General features: G+C 44.9%; 3 protein-coding genes across 4 annotated transcripts in view; 2 read left to right on the top strand and 1 right to left on the bottom strand.

Annotated features, from left to right (window-relative positions):
* SLC16A10 (solute carrier family 16 member 10) overlaps nucleotides 1-5,854 on the top strand; it is a 67,704-nt gene extending 61,850 nt beyond the window's left edge. The window contains exons 6-7 of one of the 2 annotated variants that reach the window (XR_002436921.1): nucleotides 206-766; nucleotides 2,095-5,854. Coding sequence is in view for 1 of the 2 variants with exons in the window: in XM_021391903.1 (XP_021247578.1) it covers nucleotides 206-441 (236 nt within the window). In the remaining variant the exon portion in view is untranslated. Of the gene's footprint in view, nucleotides 1-205 lie in introns of both variants that reach the window. The other variant, XM_021391903.1, reaches the window with a different exon arrangement.
* Nucleotides 8,450-18,889, top strand: MFSD4B (major facilitator superfamily domain containing 4B). The gene is made up of 4 exons (XM_021391902.1): nucleotides 8,450-8,795; nucleotides 8,877-9,045; nucleotides 11,364-11,480; nucleotides 13,615-18,889. The coding sequence occupies exons 1-4, from the start codon at nucleotides 8,583-8,585 to the stop codon at nucleotides 14,844-14,846; spliced, it is 1,731 nt and encodes a 576-aa protein (XP_021247577.1). The 5' UTR covers nucleotides 8,450-8,582; the 3' UTR covers nucleotides 14,847-18,889.
* Nucleotides 19,110-22,302, bottom strand: part of REV3L (REV3 like, DNA directed polymerase zeta catalytic subunit) — a 115,655-nt gene continuing 112,462 nt past the window's right edge. The window contains exon 32 of the mRNA XM_021391901.1: nucleotides 19,110-20,257. Within this exon, the coding sequence (XP_021247576.1) occupies nucleotides 20,117-20,257 (141 nt within the window). The 3' untranslated portion in view covers nucleotides 19,110-20,116. The remainder of the gene's footprint in view (nucleotides 20,258-22,302) is intronic.

The raw sequence follows: 22,302 nt of genomic DNA, 5'->3' as shown, positions 1-22,302 counted from the left end.
TAGTTGCTGAATTCTCTGTTCCTATGTCATATGCATTGCATTTATGTTGGATGTTTTCTGTCTGTGCTCCAGAACGTACAGTGAATTTAACGGATGCCTGTGGGTTATTGATTTACTGTACTTTTGAAAACTTTGCTTCAAACATACGTGATTTTTGTATATTCTAAAAGTGCCACTGTAGTGATTTTATTTTTTGTCTTTCCAGGTTTGCTTCGTGATCACCTAGGTACCTACGATGTGGCATTCTACCTGGCTGGAGTCCCCCCACTTATTGGTGGAGCGATATTATGCATCATCCCCTGGGTTCACGAACGGCAGAAGTTGAAAGAAAGAACAAAAACTGTTGATGGAGAAACTACTGAGAAAATGCTGGAAAATGAAAGCACTTTGGTGTCAGATGCTGTGGAAAAGCCAGTCAAAGAAATGGAATCAGGTGTTTGACGCTTTCTTTTCCTGTACCAGACGGACTTTGTTCTACCAAAGCTACATTTCTACTTTTTGGCTGAAGATACTACATGATACTAAAGAAGTTCCAAACTGCTGAAATTGAAAAACTGCTCTAAGAATCTTTTATACCATTGAACTTTTTTTGATGAGTCATTGAGTTTGATTTCAAGCCACGTTTTCAGAGTATTTGAAGTTTTGTAGCATTAGTGTGTACATGTGTAGTGATTCTGTGTGTGAAGAGAATATTTTTCTAATTCATCAGACTGTATTTCTTGGAAGTATGGAAGCTGTGTTTGGTTCACTGACCCAGGATTCTTCAGTAAGTTCTATGCTCCACTCAATGCAGGCACACCCAGGGGTGTTTTATACTGGAACATTTAGTACCTCTTAAAACTGATTTAATTTTTGAAGTTTCTCATGCTGTTTTACAGTCTTTCAGAATTCTGTATCGTGATTCTATTTAGTGGGGAAATATTGGTGGTAGGTGGATGGTCGTACTGCATGATCTTCAGGACTTTTCCAACCTTGGTGATTCTATGGTTCTATGAAGGTGAATATGAATATTTTAGATTCCCTTAGCTCTTGCTGAAATCATTTAGCGTTACAAAGCTAAATTATTAAACATCTGTTTTGTTTTCTCTAAAACCCCCAGATGGCTCAGTTTAATCATTCACTTATTTTTTACATTGATTCACCTTTTCACAATAGCCTGAACAAAGAGATGACATTTGGGATGGAAACAGATTTTGGATATGCACAAACTGAGCTTAGAATGCAAGCACATTTGGAAGTAAAGCTGCTGAATTACAGATTCTTGAAACTTTTTGTTAATGCAATACTATTGACGTGTATTATCATTTTTTTTCAGCTAAATGTCAGGATACCTGACGATAGTTTTGAAATTGTACTGATGGCAGTACTTCAGAGCAGGATTGTGAATGAGTCTAAATTTCAAATTATCCTGTTGTACCCTTTAGCTTTTTATTTTTTTTTTGTCCTTAAAATGGAGACAGCTTTAAAGATACATTCTAAGTGCAATAATATGAAATTGTTCTCAACATGTAGAAATAAAGGTGAGCTATTAAAACGATGTTCAACAAGATATTTGCACTAAGTGAACATGCAGCTTTATTTTAGGTCTTCACGGCTGTGATCAGTTACGTGTAGGACGCAGCTCTGTATTTTATTCAAATGTAAAGAAATGTCTTTGCACGTCCTATTGGTTGCTTATCATACTAAAATATGTCCCAATTGCTTATGTATTCTTAGGTATGATGTACTGTTTGTCAGGAGTGTATTTCTGAATATCTCCTCTGAAAAATATTTGAAAACATGATAATTTCAGATGGAAACAACACAGTTTTATTTTAAAACCACTTGCAAGTACATTGCTTATCTGTGGGTATGGATGAGCGGTGCAGTGGGAATACCTAAAGATTCTTTACATCAAGTCCATGTAGCATTTCTGTAGTCTTCAGGAGCGTCATAGCAAAGAGTAAACTGAATGTGATCTAAAGACAAAGCGCACACTGAAATGCATTTTAATTAGTGACACTGCCTGTTCTTTATGTGAACCACAGAGAGATGTTGTTTTAAAATTGTATCACTTAATGTCTCTTCTATTTCTGTTGTTTTTCTTTTTTTCAGCGTTGTGGTAAACTGCTAAGAAAGCCCACGAACTTTTGTGATCTGAAACACTCTATTAGCAGTGCTATTACTTGTTTACATCCATCAGCTTAAAAAGTTCTTTACATGTAATCACACAGAGCATCCCAGTTATCGAAGACCAGTGCTGATGCTTTGTTTGTATTGTGGAATTTCAGTTCTTGTCTCATGTAAGTAAGGTTGGAAGGGATTGGATTTTGCAGAATTAATGGAGTATATAAGAGGGACTTAGAGGTGGTAAAAAGTCCTTAACAGCAGCTGTCCCTTTGGGTTCAGTGGGACTTGTCCTTCTGCATGTCCCGAGTACTCATGAGAATTTCATTAAAACATTAATAGCATTGCTAGTGAAAGCAAGTACCAAATGCTGCCTTGATTACAGAAGCGGTAACAACAGCTTGTGCAGTTCCAGTCTGGTGTATTCCTGCAGACCGTGTTTTTCAGTATTACCTTGTGTTTGCACCATGCAATGGATTCTGCTGATAAGTATGATAAAGGCCTCTTGTTTCCTTCTGCTTTATGACAAATGAATATTCATCATGGGTCTTACATTTCATGTGGTGTAGCTTTGTGAGTTTGTAACAAAAGAGAAGGCTGCCTTTTAGCATTAATGCGATTTGGAATTGTTGTGACATCTTGACGTAATTGTGGCACCTTCCTGACTTCATGCTCTGAGCATCTACAGAAAATATCCAAGAGAGAATATAAAGTGAGTGCTGTGAAGTTTTGTAAATGATATAGAAGTAGTGTAACATTAATATGGATTAATTATTGTTAGAGCCTTTACAAACGTATCTGTACATAAAAATCCAAATGCTTATATTTGAGTAACTAAAAATGTAAATTATCTTCCCAAATATCAACTGGATTAAAAAAAAGAAAAAGTGTCCCCAGGAAGGGAGCTCAGGGGGAATGATCACATAGCAGCCATCAGAGCAGCGTGAGAAACAGGCGCTGAAATCAGGATGTCAGGTGGCGGATGCAGAGTTAGGGCTAATGAAGTTAAGTTGGCGAGATGGCATCAGAATAATGAACCTACTGTTGGTGCCAGTGCTTGTTTGATGACGGTGCTTCAATTGAAGGCTTCAGAAAAATGAGATTTCAGAAAAGGCTTTTAAAAAAATGAATGCATAAGAACTCCGATAGCATCTTTACTGCCAGCTTGCATCTCCTGGGGAAATAGATGTCCAGTAGAAAAAACTCTGCATCAGACAGAAGCGTAAGAGGATTGTGTCCTAAAGTGAGATGAGAAGCAGTTACAATGGAAGTAAAATTCAGATTGTTAGCAGTGAGACTAATTAAACATTGAGAAACTTGCATAGAGATGTACTGCATTCAGTATGCTCTGAGGCTGTGAGACTACCAATCTATCTCCCCTGTCAAAAAATCCCAAATAAATCTCCATCCCAAACAGCAGCAGGTTAGTACGCTTTAGAAAAAAAATCACAGCCCGCTGTAGAAATGTTTGTTATTTTGAAAACTGGAAGGAAAAGCACCAAACATTCAATTTTATTTTGACTGAATAAATGTAATTTTTTTTTGTATCAAATTTAATTTTGGTGTGAAAGCCTGGTCATAAGTGTAGCGATCAGAAGGACCAACACGATGGAAAAGGTGTTACAGAAGAGGTGGAAGGACCAGCACAATAGCAAAGTACTACAAGGAAAGGGAAGTAGATTGCTCACCTGTATCAGAAGATTTTGGGCTCGCAGGGAAAGACTTCCACCAAGGAGGGATCTCCAGAAAGAGATCCTTCCTTAGTGGCAGTCAGCCCTTAAATGAGGCCTATGAGGGGGAGCCTGGCTCACAGGTTTCCGTTCACACAGGTGAACTGCCTTCACCTGTGCTCCCAGGGCTGACTGGGTCTTTCCTCCAGGTGCTCAATCAGTGGTTCAGGCCATGACTCAGCAGTTCCCATACAATATGGAATCTGTTAAACTCCCATTTTGATGATGTAATGTATGTCAGATTTACACTTGTTGGGGATAGGATTCTATAGTGAAAATTCTGCATCAATTCAAGAGAAACCCTTAAATCATTTTGAGATGCAGATGTATCCCTCTCTTAAAAGGTTCATGGTTTCATATACATTGCTGTCTCACCATATAAACAGAATAATCCTCTTCTGTTTTTCCACTGGGTATTTTCAGGGTAAGCTTCTCGAAGATAGTGCACAGAAGCAGCTTCATTTAAGATGCCTCTATGATGCAGTTTGTAGTCCTGCTCTGTGCTGTGTAACTGCATACACTGGATCTCAAAACTGATTTTGAGCGAGGGTTTGGACTGATGGTTTGGTATGGCTGACAGTTGTGATGCCCTCTCAGTAGGTACAAGATCCTTGGAAATCTTCATAAGTCTGTTCAGCAAGGAGTCTGAAATAGTGCAAAGTCTTCATATCCTTATTTACATCTACGCTGTTCAACAATATACAAAGCATAATTTATAAAAAGTATGGTAGGATTTATTTTGGCTATGTATTTGAAGACTGTTGATCAGTATCAATCTGAGATCTCAAATGCCTTTTTTACCATTTAAAAATTCTCCTTTTTTCCAATGACTCTTCATGGACTGCCCTCCAATGTAAAGTCAAAGAGGCGCTGCCATGAGTTCTGTTCTGTGACCATCTGTGAGGGTCTGTTTGGGATCAGGTGAGGTAAGCAGCTGATGCTTTTCTCTTGGCTCCTCGTGCATTATGTTTGGATGTGTACATTCCTGAATTCCCACTGAAGACACTGGATTTTCAAAGCTGATGCACATCATATTGTACATGGATAGTACTACTTCTCATACCTCATCCCTGCATTAAACCTTTGAGCAGCCATCGCCTGATGGAGAAGGCGTTCTTATGGAGTGGGAGAGGAGGCTGAGGCAGCCCAGCAGAGTGCTGAGTTGTCACATATAGATGAAGGTTTTGATCACACACTTACTTAATGTATAAAATATAGACACCACAGTGATGCCCTGCTCAGTTACTCCCACCAGGGGGTACATCCCAGAGGGACAGGAGATGCGTCCTTGTGGCCCTGCCTGGAGTACCTCAGGATGCAAATCACTGCTCCTACCCTGGGATCATCCTGATGGGTGAGCTTAAGCAGCCTGGCTGCATTCTCTCTGTGCTGGCAGCCCTGCTCTGCTCACGGGGCTGTTTTGGGATCCGGATCCCATCGTGACGTCAGGTACCTCAGTGCTTCTGTTGAAACCGACCCTCCGCTAGGGAGAGTGCATGTGTGTACACATAGATAAAAATACAACGTAGTTTGACTGGGGCATACACAGCCTGCATTTAACTACAGGAGCCGCAGCACTGGAATGCGAGACATGGCTGAGAAAATAATTCCATCTGCATGTTTCCCTGTTGACAAGAATAGTGCCACTACAATTCCAGACAGTGAGCTTCTCTGAACACTGGCGTATTTTCAATATGCCTTTTCGCCTTTTATATATATTGTGTCAGCATTTTAAATGTTTCAGAGCTGTGTGTTAAGAGTGATTTTTATACTGAAATGTGTGCTAATATTGGTAACACTGACATGTTTCACTGTCTTTATAGACCTCCTCTTTTGTATGTTGTTTTTGATATTAAAAGACGCACATTTTGCTAGCCTTAACTCTGTTCTTTCATTCTGCTTTGTTAGAAATGTTGAAAGAAAAGAAATAAAACTGTCTAATGTCTTTCATGGTGCTATAGTAATTGTGATCAACCTCAAATTACCCTGAATAAAGATGGTAGTTCTTAAGTGCCCCATTTATTACTGCACGTATCATTTTTCAGACCCATTTTCCTGCACAACCTTTATTTTTTTTTTAAAAAGGAATTCTGTGTTTTAAAAGAATTGTGTTGCATTTTGATATTGAATCTCAGGTGCAGCCTTCTGTATTGAAGTCCCTGCAGCTTTCATTACCACCGTGTTCTGACTGCCCCTCCATCAGTATTTTGTGCAGTGCACTTTTTTCTAACGGCACCGACTCTCCACTCTAAAAGCGGGGGTTTATAAACCTGAACTGCTACCTTCCTGCAGTACATGCTTCTGAAAATGGCTGCATTTTACATGCTGGGGTTTAACATCAAACTTGCTGAACTGTTGCATTCACAACTGGGAGAAGCAAAATTGAGGAAAGGAGGGAAACGGGTAGAACAAACTTGTGACATTTTAAAAAATAAATCAATGTGTTTTGCTTCAAGAACTGCCAGTGCAATTGAGAGGACCTTTGATCACGTCCTGGCCTGCCACCACTTTCACCTCGACTCACCTTGGCAGCGCGAGGTGTTTCCTCATTGACAGCTCCAGTACATCACAGGAGTTCACTCGCCTTCCCTTTGTAGCAGGGCCAAATATTTCCTTTTCTTTCAGAAACAAATCTGATGCTTCTGGGAAAACATTCCTATTCGTTCCGGGCTTATTCTCTAGGCTACTTGTATGTCAGACGTAAATCTGAAAAAAGATGCATGAAACTTTTTCCTAAGAGCCCAAGTGTTGCTGTGTAAAAAACCTCTTTGTAAGTACAAAAACCACAAACACGCTTCTCTGCAGAAGACTCCTTATGGAATACATTACAAATACTTTTGCACATTTTCCTGTGTATTTCTGTGCATTTCAAATACTCTCTACCTATGGAATGCTTAAAAAAAACCAAACACCCATGAGCTACTCAGAACAAGCAGAGCAGATTTACACAGATTTCTTAACGTAAGCTAAGAGGAGACCCTACATACGTCTGTGTGCATCTTGGTGCACTGTCTAAGCATGACAGGGCATTCACCACAGCAGACAAAGAGACTTTTCATGCTAAGTTGTCTTAAGAGTCCAGTTTCAGCTTTAACATGGTTTAAAAAAATAAAAAGGCAACTGTTTTGTCTGACCCAAGGCATAAAAGTAGCACAGTGAGAGCAGATCAAATTAATTTTGGAGAAATTGTGTCTTCAAAAGCACCAAAAGCAGCACGCCACTGCATTCAGTGAGTGCTCATTATCCTACTCAGGTATGAAGAGAGCTGTTAAAGCTTGGTGTAGCTGCTCTCTGTCAGTTTTGTATGGAGAAGCACACATGCTGAGAGTGGGCAAGCATGAGTCGCAGCTCCCCCTTGCTTTACACACAGCAATGATGGCAATGACCTTTTATCAGTGAGACAAAGCTTTACGTCTTTAAATGATCTAAGATCTTGCTTTTGTTCACCCAGGAGAGGGAGACTGAGCATTAAAAAAGAAAAAAAAAAAACATTTATAAGGGAAGTTAACAAATTACAAGTTGTTTTTTTTTTTTTAATTATTTAGAAGTTGCATTATTGCAGTTTTGTTGTTTTCCAGCCCTTTGAGTAAGATCAGAGGAAATACTTAAGATTTGCACCATTTCTTCTTTGCTTTCCTTGTATGTCAGTAACATGCTCTTAAAGCACTGCAACTCACAGAGCACCTGCAACTGAGAGGTGTGTGTGCGACTTAATGCCAGGCACACAGGCTGACCTCCCGGAGGAAGAGCTTTTATGGCCTTCTGATAAGCACCAAAGGAACCTTTGGTTGCCACTGACCCTGACTCAGAGATAAAGGACCATAAATTGGAACGGTCAGCAATAAAAAGTACAGCTTTCCCTGGAAGATCATAAATGCTGCATGATAAGAAAAAGGAACTTCTGGTTTCATAAGGACTCTCCTATTTCACTCCTGAATATAATTAAAGCAGTACTGCATAATTGGATTGTGCAAGTGCAGTAATAACAGCCTTTAAAAAAATTGCCAGAGGCTGCAGATGGTCACAGAGGTTGCAAATACATTACAAGCAGATAGATAGTGTTCTTAGCAAAGTGTTCTTAGAAAAGACAGACTGAGTTTTTCTCAGGCACTAGAGATGAAAGGAAAAAGAGAGAGGAGGAAGAGAGGAGGATACAATTTGTAGCCACCATTTGTAGCTGCCACGCAGAGTTCCATCGCTCCTTGAGCTACGGCACTCGGGGCCGTGCCCACTGCCCTGTGCAGCCTGTTCCGTGCCCACCACCCTCTGGTGCAGAACCTTTCCCTAACCCCCAGCTGCCCTTCCCCTGTCATAGTTCTATGCCGTTCCCTCGGGCCCCGTCGCTGCCAGCAGAGAGCAGAGCTCAGCGCTGCCCCTCCGCTCCCTGTGAGGAGCTGCAGCCGCCACGAGGGCTGCCCTCAGCAGGCTCTTCTCTCTGCAGGTACCCATGGCTGCCCCGCTCAGTACACGGTCCGTTCGCTTACAGCCCCGGAGCGGCCGTACCCGGAGCCCAGCGCGCCCCCTGCAGGCCGAGTCGCCTCGCGCCTCGGGCGCCATTTTGTACGGCGGGCAGAGCGGTGTCTCCATGGTAACGGGCCCGGCGGGGGCCGCGCGCCGCAGAGCCCGCCGGGAGCTGTAGGCTTCCCCCGCGCAGCGCCGCGCCGCGAGCTGAGGGGCAGGGCTTGCGGTTCCGGGTTCCCCGCCGGCCCGACCGGCCGCGTGTGCCGGCCCGCCCCGCTAGGAGCCATGGCCGGCGCCGAGCGCAAGAAGCACGTCCGCTTCGCCGGCCCGGGGCAGGGGGCGGCGGGGCCGGGACCTGGTCCGGGCTCGGGCTCGGGGCCGCGCCCCCCCCCCGCGCCGCACGCGGAGGTGGCCGTGGTCGGCGGGCGGCGGTGCGGGGAGGGAGCGGCGCTGCGGTGGTGCATCTCCGCGGCGCTGTGCGCGGCCTTTCTGGGGCTGGTGAGTGCAAGTGGGGCAGGGAGGGGGGCCCGGCCCGGCCCGGCCCGGCCCGGCAATGCAGCCCTCGGCTTTGCTTTGCAGGGCACGAGCATCGCCGTGCTGGGACCGACCTTCCAGAACCTGGCCGACAACGTGCACAAGAACGTCACCGACATCTACTACATCTTCGTGGGCCGCTCGCTGGGCTACCTGGGCGGCTCCGTGCTCGGCGGGATCCTCTTCGACCACGTCAACGCGCACCTCCTGCTCGGTGAGTGCAGCGCGGGGAGCGGCCGCGGACAGCGAAAGCCGCTGGGGCTCTCCTCGGCTCCGCTGAGCCCTACGGCCGGAAAACGGGCTGCCGGGGAATGGAAGTGCGCGCTGTGCTGTGCTGTGCTGATCCCCGTAAAGCCCCCTCCTCGGGCTTGCGTTCATTACCGCCGTCTTCGGCTGGTTCGGAGCGTGGCGCTGTGTGGGTCCGGGTGTTGCTGCTGGTGGCGGTGGCCGTGTCAGCGGTGGCTGTGAGCGGAGCAGAAGGCACTTTTCTCATGCACAGCAAAGGCACAGTTGGGCTTTTCCCTTTTTCTTCCAAATAATACCTCAAGTCACAGTCTCTTGCAGCACACGGCCCTCTGTCGTGTTGTACACAAATGAGGCAAGTGGGACTGGCCTGGCTTCTTACTTGCACTGCTGTGTTGGAAAAGCAATGTCAGACTGTTGCCTTTGCTAAAGCTCAGTGGAAGTGTTCGTCCTCACTGCTGCACAAAAGCACGGAGGCTTTGCCTGGGCAGCTTTAATCCGATTACAGCTTAGTTAAAGTGGAAAACTTTGTATCTCATCTGTGAGTCTGGAAACGTGCTGCTGGGTTGCTCCCTACCTGCGGCAGTGTTGGAGTTCTGTAGGAGCAGTGGTTCATGATCCTGATGGTTTCCTGTACACGTGTGGATTTCCTCCTGCGCTCAGCCCCGTGCTGGCACAGCGGGGCCGTGGGGCTGCCAGGAGCGGTGCTCATCCCCTTCCTTCTCCTTCCTCTCCCTTCCCACTCCTCCATCTCCTCCTCCCTCCTGTTCCTTTATCTGAGTGGATTCAGACAGAACTCTGAGCACAGGGCTTTACTCACGGGGTTGGTTTTGAGAACAGTTTTCCATTGCTTGTGTTTGAACCAATCTCTCCTTATCCCGATTGGCCTATCTCCTGCTGCCATGAGCAGTCACGTCATACAACACCTGTCCTTCTTCTCTCCCTGCCTTCCCCTCTCCAGACCAGTTGCTTTTATTTGCTCTTGTTATACGTATCTCTCAGCTTTATTTGTCCTCTTCCCCATTCTTTATTCTCTGCTCCAGATCATATGTAAAGTGGCTTCCCTTCAGCTTGCTGATGCTTGTGTATCTGGCAAGGGCAGAGTGGATTATGTCTGACATCTGAGACTTGACCTCCTATGATGAAAATAATACGCTCCTGAAAGTCAGCATGAACTTGAAGCAGTTTAGGATTTGTTTGTTTTCCTGATGTGTCACAGCATAGCTGTCTGTCAGTAATGCTTGGAAAATACATTTTCTCTCCAAATTCTTCCCAATTTGATGGCACTTAGAGCGCAAACACAATCTGTACTACTGAATTGCCTCACGTTTCTGTCATCTGAGGGCTGACTCTGAGAGTTTTGGCTCCCGGCTTCCAGCTGTTGAAACTCTGCTGCTGTGCAGATCTTGAATGCCTCGGTCAGGGAAGCTCTTAAGCACCGGTCTTCGGGTGAAAATCTGGAGCAGGCAGCTGAGAACAGGCTGAGGAGCCACTTTCTGCTCTGACTGACGCCTGGGGGAAGCTGTATTTAGCACCTCCCATCTGTAGCCTTTTCCCTGTGCAGCTCAGTGTACTTCCCTTGCAGGTTACACTGGGGCAGGAATATCAGGTATCCCACTGAAGTTCTCGGGCTCTGCATTTTTTTCTTTTCTTTTGGAAATTGCTGCTAAATTTATGGCAAAAAAGTCTTGTAGTTCTGCGTCTGAAGACTGCAGAAATCACTTGGAATACATGGCAGACGTGAGAACAAAATAAAAATGAGAGTCAGCATTTTTATACGGAGGTTCCCTACTGGCTAAGGGACACTCACTTCATAGGATTTTAGGAGCGTAGCAGTTTTTAAGTTGGGCCAAATATATGATTCTGTAGTTCTCAGAGGAAAAATGTCACTTTGCTCAAACCCATTATTTTCTATTTCTTTTGTGTTAAAGTGATGCTTCTAACTTGAAAGTTTGCAGAAAAATACTTCTTGGGATAACTGCCATACGAAATACTTAGCAGCAGATGGTACCCTATTTGTAAATTAAGCCTTAGCAAATTAAAAAAATGAAACATTTCTATTCATTCTCACAAAGCTCATTTTTTCCAAGTGAAAAATCGTCCTGTTGAATTTTCTGGCTGTCTCTGCTATTCATGAATTCAAGTAATGAGGTTGCAGCATGTACTAGGATTATCTGTAACTTGAGTAACGATAAATGTATTTTTATTTCTTAGTTTGCTAAATGTTTTGCAGTTTAAACGGAAACTGTAGTATTTGTGTTTTATTTGTTTGCTTTTTACCCTTTCCAGCGTTTTCCATGCTGGGAACCACGGCTGGTCTTTTTGCCATACCATGGTGTAAGAAGTCCCTGCTGCTGACTGCCTTGATGGCACTCATCGGAGCCTCCATGGGAGTTCTTGACACGGGTGAGTGACCGCCTGCTCCAGCGGTTCCTTCACTGAACGAACTGCAAACCCACGGGTGACAGTTCTGCTGAGCTTGGCCTGCTTCACTGTGCACAGCTGAATTAAAAGAGAGGAGCTGTTTTATCTGGCCGGGATGCCTGGTGGGTTAATTCTGGTCCTGACGCTTTGCTATTTGCGTAACGGAGCTTCTGTGTGAGAGAGCTGGGTGTCCTTTGCTTCCCTGAGCAGATCACTATGCATTTCGGTGGGCAGTTACAGGCTTAAAGAAGGTGCCACCTGCTCTTTAAACATTGTTTCCTCTTGGAATTTACTCCTCTGTGGGAAGCTAGTTAGGTTATTGTTCACTAGTTACTAGTTTGTCAGATGGAACTAGGTTAGTCCTGCACAGCGCTGGGTGTTTGAGAGGGAGGTTCTCCCAGTGGTGTTATGGGAGAGCTGGGGACCTCAGCTTGGCTGCACCCAGTTTGGGGATTCACAGCAGGTATTTTCTACCATCACTGGCTCACAGTGCTATGTCATCAGTCTCCCTGAACTAAGGCACACGTGCTGCCCTTGGCCAGCCTCACTTAGGTGTTTATTTATATTTGTTCTGTATTTATGTTTATAAGGTTTCTTAGCGGAGGCTCCTTACTGCAGGGAGATGCTGAGCAGGATGAAGTTGCAGAGCAAATGTCCACTGGTGCGGCTGGAAGGCTTGGTTATATCAGAGGTACGGGGAAGAACTTCCCACAGAAATCAGTTCTTTGGGCATGGCTGAGGCACTGCAGTCTGCAGCACCAGGCATTTCAGGTCTCCTCCCTGTCCAAACACCTCTGAAGCATCCTGGCTAGGGCTTGGTTGGAATGGCGAGGCTGGTGGGCAGCACGGTGGAATGATGGCTTCATGTGAGCCGCTGGTCGTGGCTGTGTTGAGTTTGAGGGGCCTGTTAAAGAGAGCCTGCCGTGGGATCCTGTAGGGAAAAAAAAAAAAAAAAAAGGTGGTTTTGCACAGCATAGGATGTGCTGAAGAACGTGAGTGCGGAGGTGTATTTGTTTGTTGCCTTTGGTAGGATCGCTGTACGTGGCCCTTGTTTTGAGAACTCTTCCTATGGGACAGTACTGTGGGCTTATAGTAGAAATTTCTTTAGTGGGTGCTGCTTGAAAGCCAGGCTTTGGGACAGGCTTTTCCGCCCAGCCCGAGCAGGAGGAACCAAGACCAAGGCAGTGATGTGACTGAGCTGATATAGAGGAGTGTTAGAGATGGCTGACAGGGGTGGCTGTGCCGTAGCGCTGGAATTTGATTTCTATCCTTAATTTTCCCACACTCTTCTCAGGGGCTATTTAGAAATGTCTCTCACAGCACTGCTGTTGATCTGAGGGTGCTGCAGTTTGGCTTATGCAGCAACGTTATTCTAAAACCTTTCTGCTTCTGCAAATGCCGTCAGCCGTTTGAACACAGCCGGGGCAGGCCCTGCCCGCAAAGCGCGTGCCATTTGTGGTGTTTCCTGGGATGCTGCTTAGTGAGAAGCTGACTGGCAGCACCGTGCATTGCTGCTTGTGAAACTTCCAAAAACGAGGAGCGGAAAACAGAAAGGTCTGAAGCTGCTGCAAATGGTGAATGTGACTGCTGATCTGTTGAGGCGGCAGCGGTGCTACCTGAGGCTGCTCGATGTGCTGAAGAATCTTCAGTTCACACCCTCCAGAGGGGAAGGGGGGGGCTTGGGAATGGCCAGCCGTGCCAGACCCATCGTGTCAGCCGTGAAGGGGCACGGACAGAGAAATGGCCAAATAGGGGCAGCTGCTGCTGGATTGAGCCACTTTTACTTGCTGTGAATGCCCTCCTACATTACAACTAATCACATGGGATTAAGGCGCTCAAATGCGCAATTACAGTTAACCAGTTTTGCACGTTGTATTCACTAAAACTGGTATTCTTGCAAATTGAATCATAGAATGATAGAATGGCCTGGGTTGAAAAGGACCTCAAAGATCATCAAGTTTCAACCCCCCTGCTGAGTGCAGGGTCGCCAACCCCTAGAGCAGGCTGCCCAGAGCCACGTCCAGCCTGGAATGGAACTCCTAATGTAATTGATGTCTTTTAAACAATATCTGCTGTAAGGCTGAAATTAACGAATCCTTCTCTCTCCGATCTGCAGGTGGCAATGTTCTTGCACTGAGCACGTGGGGAATAGAGGCCGGACCGCATCTGCAGGCCTTGCACTTCAGTTTTGCCATGGGTGCGTTTGTGGCTCCGATTCTGGCTAAAATGGCAATGGGAAGTTCTGAACCCAGAGACCTTCAGGCAGGTGAAAACTCAAACCAGTCTGTCCGGAGCCCTGTGCCAACAGCGTCAGCTACGCTAGCACTGAAACACCGTCTCGGTGTCGATTTTTTGTGGTCCTATATTGTCATAGGGACCTACCTTCTGTTTGTTTCTTTCTTCTTTTTTATTTTGTATTCAAAGAGCAGCTCGGTTCGAGACAAATCAAAGGCTTCTGTGCAGAAATGCAAGGTTGCCAAATACCACCATGCCCTGATTATTCTCCTTTTCCTGTTCTTCCTCTGCTACGTGGGAGCGGAGGTTACTTACGGCTCTTACATATTTACTTACGCAAAGGTCTTTGCTGAGATGAAAGAAAACGAAGCGGCTGCTTTGAATTCTGTCTTCTGGGGCGCGTTTGCTGTTTGTCGAGCGGTGTCGGTATTTTGTGCCGCTTGCTTGTACCCCGGCACTATGATCGTGCTGAGCCTCATTGGCTCTGCCGTCTCCTCTTCGTCCTTGGCTTTCTTTGCGCACTACCCAGTTTCGCTGTGGGCTGGAACTGCGGTGTACGGAGCCTCCATGGCCGCCATCTTCCCCAGTGGCATTTCCTGGATCGAGCAGTACACGGTCATCCAGGGGAAGTCAGCTTCTCTCTTCGTGGTTGGTGCTGCTCTGGGGGAGATGTGCATTCCTGCAGCGGTCGGGTACCTGCAGGGGAGGTTTCACCACGTTCCCGTGGTCATGTACACCGCGCTGGGAACTTCGGCGGTGACGGCTGTGCTGTTTCCTGTGATGTATAAATTGGCCACCGCTTCTGGAGAGTGCTCGAGAGAGATGAGCGAAAGCGAGGACCGGAAGGCTTTGCTCTCCAGTTCGGGGCTTAATGAAGATGAAGAGGATGAGGAGGATGCAGGAGAGTGGAATGAAGCGGACTTTGAGGTAATAGAAATGAACGATACCCTGAGAAACTCTGCGGTAGAGACCTCCCTTAAGGTAGCAGGGGACTCGCCGGCGGAAGCCTCCCTCCAGCCGCATCCAGGTGATGCTGCAGGGGATTGTCCAGTGGGAGCTGGCGGCTCCCCTGGGAGAAAAAGCGTGAATGTTGACCGGGAGAAGAATGATTAGAGTAAAAGCTGACTCTTTGGTTTTTAACTGAAATGCAGTGGAATCGTAGCTGTTCTCATAAAGTGGTTCAAAGATCTTCTCAGAGTAAGAAGAAGGTTTCCTCCTTTGCCTGTTCTTTCTCCTTCCTCAGTTTCAGTCTGCAGCGGTGCATCCCGGAGAAAGTCCACAGTGATATGAACGTGGTAACGTGATACAATTTGTAGACTATGCTGAAAATGTTAAAACACGAGAGGGATTTTTTAAATGTCGGGTGTGCATTTCAATCATCTGTGCTGTGATGGGAGCTAGCTGGGAAAAAGCTGCTCAGACCACTTGGTTTCTTGGAGGTGGGTGAAGGGCGCCGTTCTGAGCTGCTTGGTCACAGTGGGTTTTCATCAGAAAGGAGAGAAATCTGTTTCCCTCTGGTGCTGAACTTTCTTAGCTCGCGAAAGAAGAATGTTGCTACTGCGTTGAGGGTGGGCGTGTGAATGGGATATCCCGATGGCCAGTCACATACTTTTCTGATTCTGTCACTAAGACGGCACGGAACGAAAGATGAATTTTTAGGAGTGTGACCATGCCTTTGGGTCATTTAAAGCGGTGTATGGGAACGAGGACAAACGGCCTCGTGTTTATCTGCTGTGCGGCTTAACTCTGATTACTCGTTAACCACTGGTGACAAATCTAAATACTTGAAGTATCTGTGATTGTACTTGTGATTTAAATTACTGCACTACCACTGAAATCAACAAATGTACGAAGATGACATGAAGTAATACGTTAGCTAGAATTGTGTTAATGACATTGGGCCATGATATTGTAAGCCGGTTCAGTTGAAAGGTGTCACAACTTCTCTGGCTTCCTGCGCCAAGATTTCTACGCAGCAGTGTGTTAGGACGACAGTTTGAGAATGAGATGGAATTACTGCTGAGTCGATCCCGTCCAGTTGCACAGCGTGTCTGCTTGCTCCCTGTTTGTAGGGTGCTGCCGTTCAGCTTTTCTTTCTTTGGGTGATGACGCGCAGCAAGTTCCTCCGTGAGGAGAAGCTGTGGTTTGTGCGTGTAGATTTATTGCTCCGCAGGGGAAAGCCCTCAGGTCTGCCTGTGTCACCCGGTCCTCCCCAGTAAGAACAAAGATGCAGCAGCTCACGGCAAAGCCTGGAGCGGTAGTTCTGCAACATGTCTACTTGAAAACCAAAAATTAGGAGGTTGCTGTTTTTTAAAGCTGTGTGATCACTACGTGGGTTGGTTTTCTGTGGGTTTTTTTTTTTTTGGTTGTTGTTGTTTGCACTATTAATATTTTTTTTTTTGCCTAAGAGGTTTAATTGCTGACAAAGGGAAGAGCTCTAAGTGTAACGTAGCACAGAATTGTGGATGTTCAGCGTGTTTTCAGTTGTTTTTGTTCCTTCTCCTGTCCCCTGTGTGTTTAACCTGGAACCTAAGGGCTCCTTCCTTTCTCCTGAAAAGTTAGTTTGTAAAAAGCAGGAATCCGTTTGTAGTGAAAAGATGTGTTGGTTTTTTTTTTTTTTTTTTTGCATCCTGCAATGTTGAAGGGCCTCCCTGTCCTGCTGCTGTAGGCACTTAAGTGCCATTGCCTGTTTGCCTGGTTCTTCTTTCCTTTTGTGCATGTATGCACACTTCCAATGCGATGCATGAACCTGCACTTTATTTAATATATGGATTTGCTCCACCTGCTACACAGGGGTTTTCTTCTCTGCTTAGAGTTCTTGTAAATACTTCTGAACATCAGCCCAAATCCTGTTCTGGCTACATGTGGCAGCATTTCATCAACTGAAGTAAGCCTCTCTGGCTTTATGCTTTCAGTTAGTTACATGCAATAGTCATAAAAGAAAGCAATGGCATGGCAGAGAGAATGTCTTTCTTAGGTGAGTGCAGATTAAGCCTGGATTTCTTAAAGTAAGTTTTCTTTTTCCCTCTTCCCTCCTGCACTCTGCAATAACTGCTTTATATTTGGAAAGTAGGGAGTGTTATCTGACAGCGTGGGCGAATCTTGGTTTTATGAGGAGAGGGGAAGTGACACACGCTTGTGCTTCTGCTCTGCTTTTATGGGATGTACTTCACCCCCAGGGGCTCACGGGTATCCCTCTGGTAGAAGGGGTCGGTGTAGGGCAAACAACAGCAGGAACCCAGGCGGGTCTGTGGCAGCTCCCCGCTGCAAGAGCCATCCGTGTGCTTGGTCTGTACCAACGGAGCCACTCCTGCCTGCGTCTGCAAAATGCACGAATACGAGGCACGAGGAACGTCCCAGCTGCGTTATGTAATGATGTACCACAACGGTAAACCTTGGGCTGCTTTCCATCTGAGGTAGACGTACCTGTAATTAGCAATGTAAAAAATAGAACAGTGGGGACTTCTGCTGATGGGAGTCTTCAGTGATTTAAAAGAGTCTCCCTGTACCTGAGGTCATGTCGCCAGAAAAAAACGAGTTTAAGAAACCTGCCTGAAAGCAGGCAGATTTTAAAATAATTTGCAATTTGTACGCTAATTTCTATCTGAAATTTCAAATTGGAATGTTCGGTAAGGAAGGTTATTCTCAGGGATAGTTAACACATTTCACATAATCAAGTAGTGGAAAAAAAAAAAAATTAAAGCCCCATTGGGAAATGTGCTTTAATCTCTTTGAACCATATGTACCTATGTATGTTATAAATGCGTATAGATCTATAGACAGATAGATAGGTACGGACACGCTTGCTTACTTGTGTTTCTGACAAATGTCATCACAACAAGAGGAGAAATGCTGTCCAAAGGAAAAGCCATGACTGGCTGAGCGGGGGCGTGTAGCATCGTGTTGGAACAATACCCAGAAGCCTTTGCCTGGATGACTTCTGAACTGTGGGTTGTCTTTGCCAGCACTCAAGCCCTCAGCGTCTTACTTCTGGCCTCAGACATGAATAGCACATACATGTAAAGCTTGTGCTCCTTATCCCCTAAACACCTGCATCTAGAATCAGTGGCTGCCCCTTAATGAAAACAAAATGTTGAATGCAATTAAAGATGAAAGCAGACCTAGGACCTTTCTAATGCTGAGCCCAGCTCACGGCAGCTGTAGATGTCCTTGATGCTCAGGGCTGTTGCTGTCCTAGTTAATTGGATTTTGGTGTTCCTCAAGACTTCTTTTAGAGAATCACAGAATTGCAGGGGCTGGAAGGGACCTCCAGAGATCACTGAGTAAGTCCAACCCCCCTGCAAAGGAGGCTCCCTGCAGCAGGCTGCACAGGCAGGCGTCCACACAGGTCTTGAATATCTCCAGAGAAGGAGACTCCACAACCTCCCTGGGCAGCCTGTTCCAGTGCTCCTTCACCCTCACTGGGAAGAAATTCCTTCGCATACGGGTGCAGAACTTCCTATGCTCCGGAGGAATGAATATTAGTTTTCATATGTTTAAATAATTTCCAAAGTAAATTAGTTCCTTGCATATACAAGGAGGAGCTATTTACAGGGTCTTTTTAAGTAAAGGGTAGAAGCAGTGTTGAAGCTCTGTGGAGGACCTCTTAAGTGTTATTTATGGGTATTACCTCCCCATTGCCTTGTTAATGTCAGAAAGTCAGCTTGGTGCTGTGGCCAGTGGGTGAGATGGCTGAAGGTAATGTGATTCATCCTTCTGCCCATAAAAGCAGGATTGCGTTGAGGATGGTCACGTGCCCATTTCCTCCAGCGTTAAATTCCTACAGTTCAATGTCACAATATGTGTATTTAGCCCTGTCTCATTCCCAAATGTGGGACTGTACTGCAGGCACCGAGGAGTTACTGCTGGCATTGGTACTTCTGTAAATGACCCTTCAGTGCTGGAATGCAGAGTGGGCAACAGTTTGTGCCTTGGTGGGAGATTCTGGTTACTTTCCATAGAAGCTCACAGTAATCTGTATATGTTCTGTTATATATTCATAGTTTTTATTTTGCTTGCGGTGGGTTTACATTGTATTGTATAACGTGGAATTTATAACAGATGACTTGTACCTTGAATGTAATAAATCGTTAACGGGAGGAGGCACTCAGGTTCCTTTATGTAAATAAAAAGTTTTGTTCTATTTTTAAAAGCTACTCTGGACTTGCAAATGCGAAGCTTACCCTGTTTGTGCTAAGGGAAAACAACGGGAATGTTTTATCCTCTTTGGAGAAGGCCTCCAGAAACCAGTACCGAAGGTTTACATCCCAGACTTTAGGCTGGAAACGGCGTTGTGCATTCTCATTGCATCAGCGCTGTGTCTGTACCTGACGAGCGAATCGATGGCAGCCGAGTGTTAAAAGGAAGAAGCGTAGGGATTTTTACCATATCATTTTATTCAACTTTAATATGGTTTCCATTATTAACTTCTAAAACAAAATGATTTCCAGTTTAGAAAACAATGCACTGACCACATAATTCCTTTTCCATTTTATACAGTTATACAAATATTCTAAATACACATTTTGTCAAGATGGTGGCAAATAAGATTTAACTGTACAGTACGTAAGGAAAGAAAATATTTTAAGCATATTTAGAAGCAATAGAAATGTCTATACAAAACAAGCAAAAATGGAATAAAATTTTATATTTAAAGTATTGCAACAGTCCCACAGGTTTGTAACAAAAATGTCTTTGCACAGTTCCTCACAATGCCCCATTAATAGCTAAAGCAAGACAGCGATTTTTAGAAAATAATGTTTCAAAATGCTACACATGGTACTACTGTTTGCACAGTCTGATCAAAATAACAATCTACTCGGAATCAAGCAAAACTGAGGAGGAGATATACCAACCGACTTTAAAATTATCTGTATAAAAGTCATTGCACATTATTTTACTCAGTTGTTTGAAAAGTAAAAAAGTGTATTTACAAAATATTTCGCAGACAAAATTATAAAGTGAATGGATAATAGAGAATAACACGTCTTGATACTGACAGTCCAAGAACACACACAAATGGATTTATCATCGCGAGAGGTTTTTCAGTGCTCCTTCCTCCAGGAAGTAAACTTGACTTCTACTTGGAAATGGATTTACAGGATGTTACACACAGCTATTTCAACATCAGCATTATAAAACAGTATGTTAGAAACATGAAAGGAAGAAGGAATTTGTACATCTTAAAAAGTGAGCTATTCATAGATCAACAAATGCATTTTTTTTAATTTAGTTAGGATAAGCGTTCGTTATTCCTCAGATAATAAACCCGACAGTTAAAATGGAAATCCTGGACTAGATGACTTGAAAAAGCACCATGCACAATAGTCTTAGTGTGGTAAACACTGAAACAAAATAGCACCTGGGATCCCGTAACAGACCGCTCAGAACTGGTCGAGGAGCTGGCGGAGATACGGCGCCTTCGATAGTTCTCTGCTCACTCGGGAGAGCTTGAAAAGCACCGGGCAGTTCAGGGAGACGCACGGGATCTGTCGCTCAAAGCAGCCTGTACAGTTCTTGCATATCTAGACCACACAAAAAAGCAGAACAGATTATTTCAGCCTAACGCAAGGCGTCAGTCACCTACGTCTCTGCATCCTCAACGCTTCATCGGCAGAGCAGGCAGAGCCCTGCAGGCAGCCACCGCCAAGCTCTTAGCATGGAGGGAGCCGAGCAGCTCCGCTCTGCTGCAGCCCCTCCTGCCCCTGCCAAGTGCTGACTTTGACGCCGGAGCCTGGCGGGCAGATGGCAGGAACTGGGAACTGGGCAGGGGGCACGGCCTGACAGCAAGCACAGCTTGGCTTATACCCCTTCCAACCCTGCTGCTATTTCTGCTTTACCCCGCGTGATGGCACCTGGGAAAACAAACAACCCAAGCAGCTGAGGGATGCGAGTGAGGCAGCACGTTGTACTCATGTTAAACGTACCATGGATGAAAGTTGCCTCGTGAAACAAGACAAAACTCTGCAGTTATTCTCTATTCAGGAAAGGGACTTCACTAATAAGCCACTTCTATTTCCAGGTAAGCTTCTGGAATGAGAGCTTTTACTTTGCAAGTCAGCCCATCAGTGCCACGACAGAGATGCAGGCAGAATTGCTCATTAACGTACCCAGTGCTGCTTTCAAGCATTCAGGTACCAGATTAAATAATAAACAGCAGCAGGCAGAGCTTTTCCAAAAGTGTTTCCAGAGAAGACAAGTGAATCAATTTTCAGGAGACATTTCCTGCTTTGCTTTTTCATTTTTGATTTTTTCCGGTATTGTTAAGCCAGCCCCCAACAGTTTTTGGAAAAACTTTGCAGCCACTCGTGGCTGTTCCCTAAGAATTTTGACCCCTCTTCCCACTTGGAACCAGAAGCCAAAAATCCTATCTACAAACTCCTTTTCCTTTGCTGTTAAAATTAGTTCCTGTCCTTCTTTCCTTGTTAAAGGCCAGGCCTGCAGCAGGGCTCAGTCTCTGCAGACCAAAATCTCAAACTGAGATTCAGTTCAGCCGAGGTTCAGCTTGTGTATAGTGAAGAAGTCTACAGCCTTAATTTGGGCAGCTAATTTTTAAGCCATGTGTGATTAAACCTATACATCAGTGTTCTGCTGGCTCTGGCATGTTTATAATCCAGGAGGGCCATGGATTTAAGCTGTGAGGAACAGACAGAGCTTCAAATTAGCAGAGGATGCTGCTCTTGCTGATGGGTTAAGTCATCAAATACTGAGCAGAACTGGACCCCAGCCCTTGCTGACCTGCTGCAATGAGATGAGGGCATTCTGATCAAAGCCACTCACGGTCCCTTCCGCGGGGCCAGGCTCAGTTTTCATTTATTCCAGGACAAAAGCAATGTAAAAGTGTACCACAGGAGAACTGCAGAATGTGCTTCTTGTTCCTTCACTGTCATTTACAATGCAGATCAGGGCCACCATTGAAAACAGAGGTCTGCAACTTAGTGTAATATTTATGAATTGTGAATTATGATGGTTTTCTGGTTTTCTTGGAAGAGAGCCCCACGGGACTGTAGCTAATCAATGCCAACACTGCAGGAACGTTTGTTTATATCCCTGCAATTCACCAAGTAACCAAGCTGGTTCACATACTAGTGCCAAAAATTGATTTTAACAACAACAACAAAATAATTTTAAAATCCTACAGTACAAAAATTAGGCAAGAGCACACTTATGTCTCTTACAGGAGAGGCATAGTGGTTTGCTGGCACATATCTGTGAACAAAGCCAGCGATGCTCTTTATGGACTTCTAACTCAAGGGGAAAAACAGCCTGGGAAATTTCTGTCAAGAAGAAAAGTAACAAAGAACCCAGACCAGAACACAGTCATATTATGCATACAAATAAATAATTTTTCTAGGACTAGTACTTTTTTTGTTACTGGAACATCATCAGTTATTTTAGAACAAAAGGTACGTATTTCAACATACTTGTACAACTTTTTATCACCATCATTATAAAAAGGAACCTAAAAACCATGTAAGATGCTCTTAAGAAACAGAAGAAAAGGAGAAAAGCATCTTTTGTTCAGTTTCTCTCCACCCCTGTGGCTTCAGTCTCACGCAAAGCTAAGAAC

The sequence above is a fragment of the Numida meleagris genome, chromosome 3 (assembly GCF_002078875.1).
Source record: "Numida meleagris isolate 19003 breed g44 Domestic line chromosome 3, NumMel1.0, whole genome shotgun sequence".
Classification (NCBI taxonomy): Eukaryota; Metazoa; Chordata; class Aves; order Galliformes; family Numididae; genus Numida; species Numida meleagris.
The sequence above is the reverse complement of the archived record's forward strand: the minus strand, read 5'-3'. Positions and strand labels throughout refer to the sequence as shown.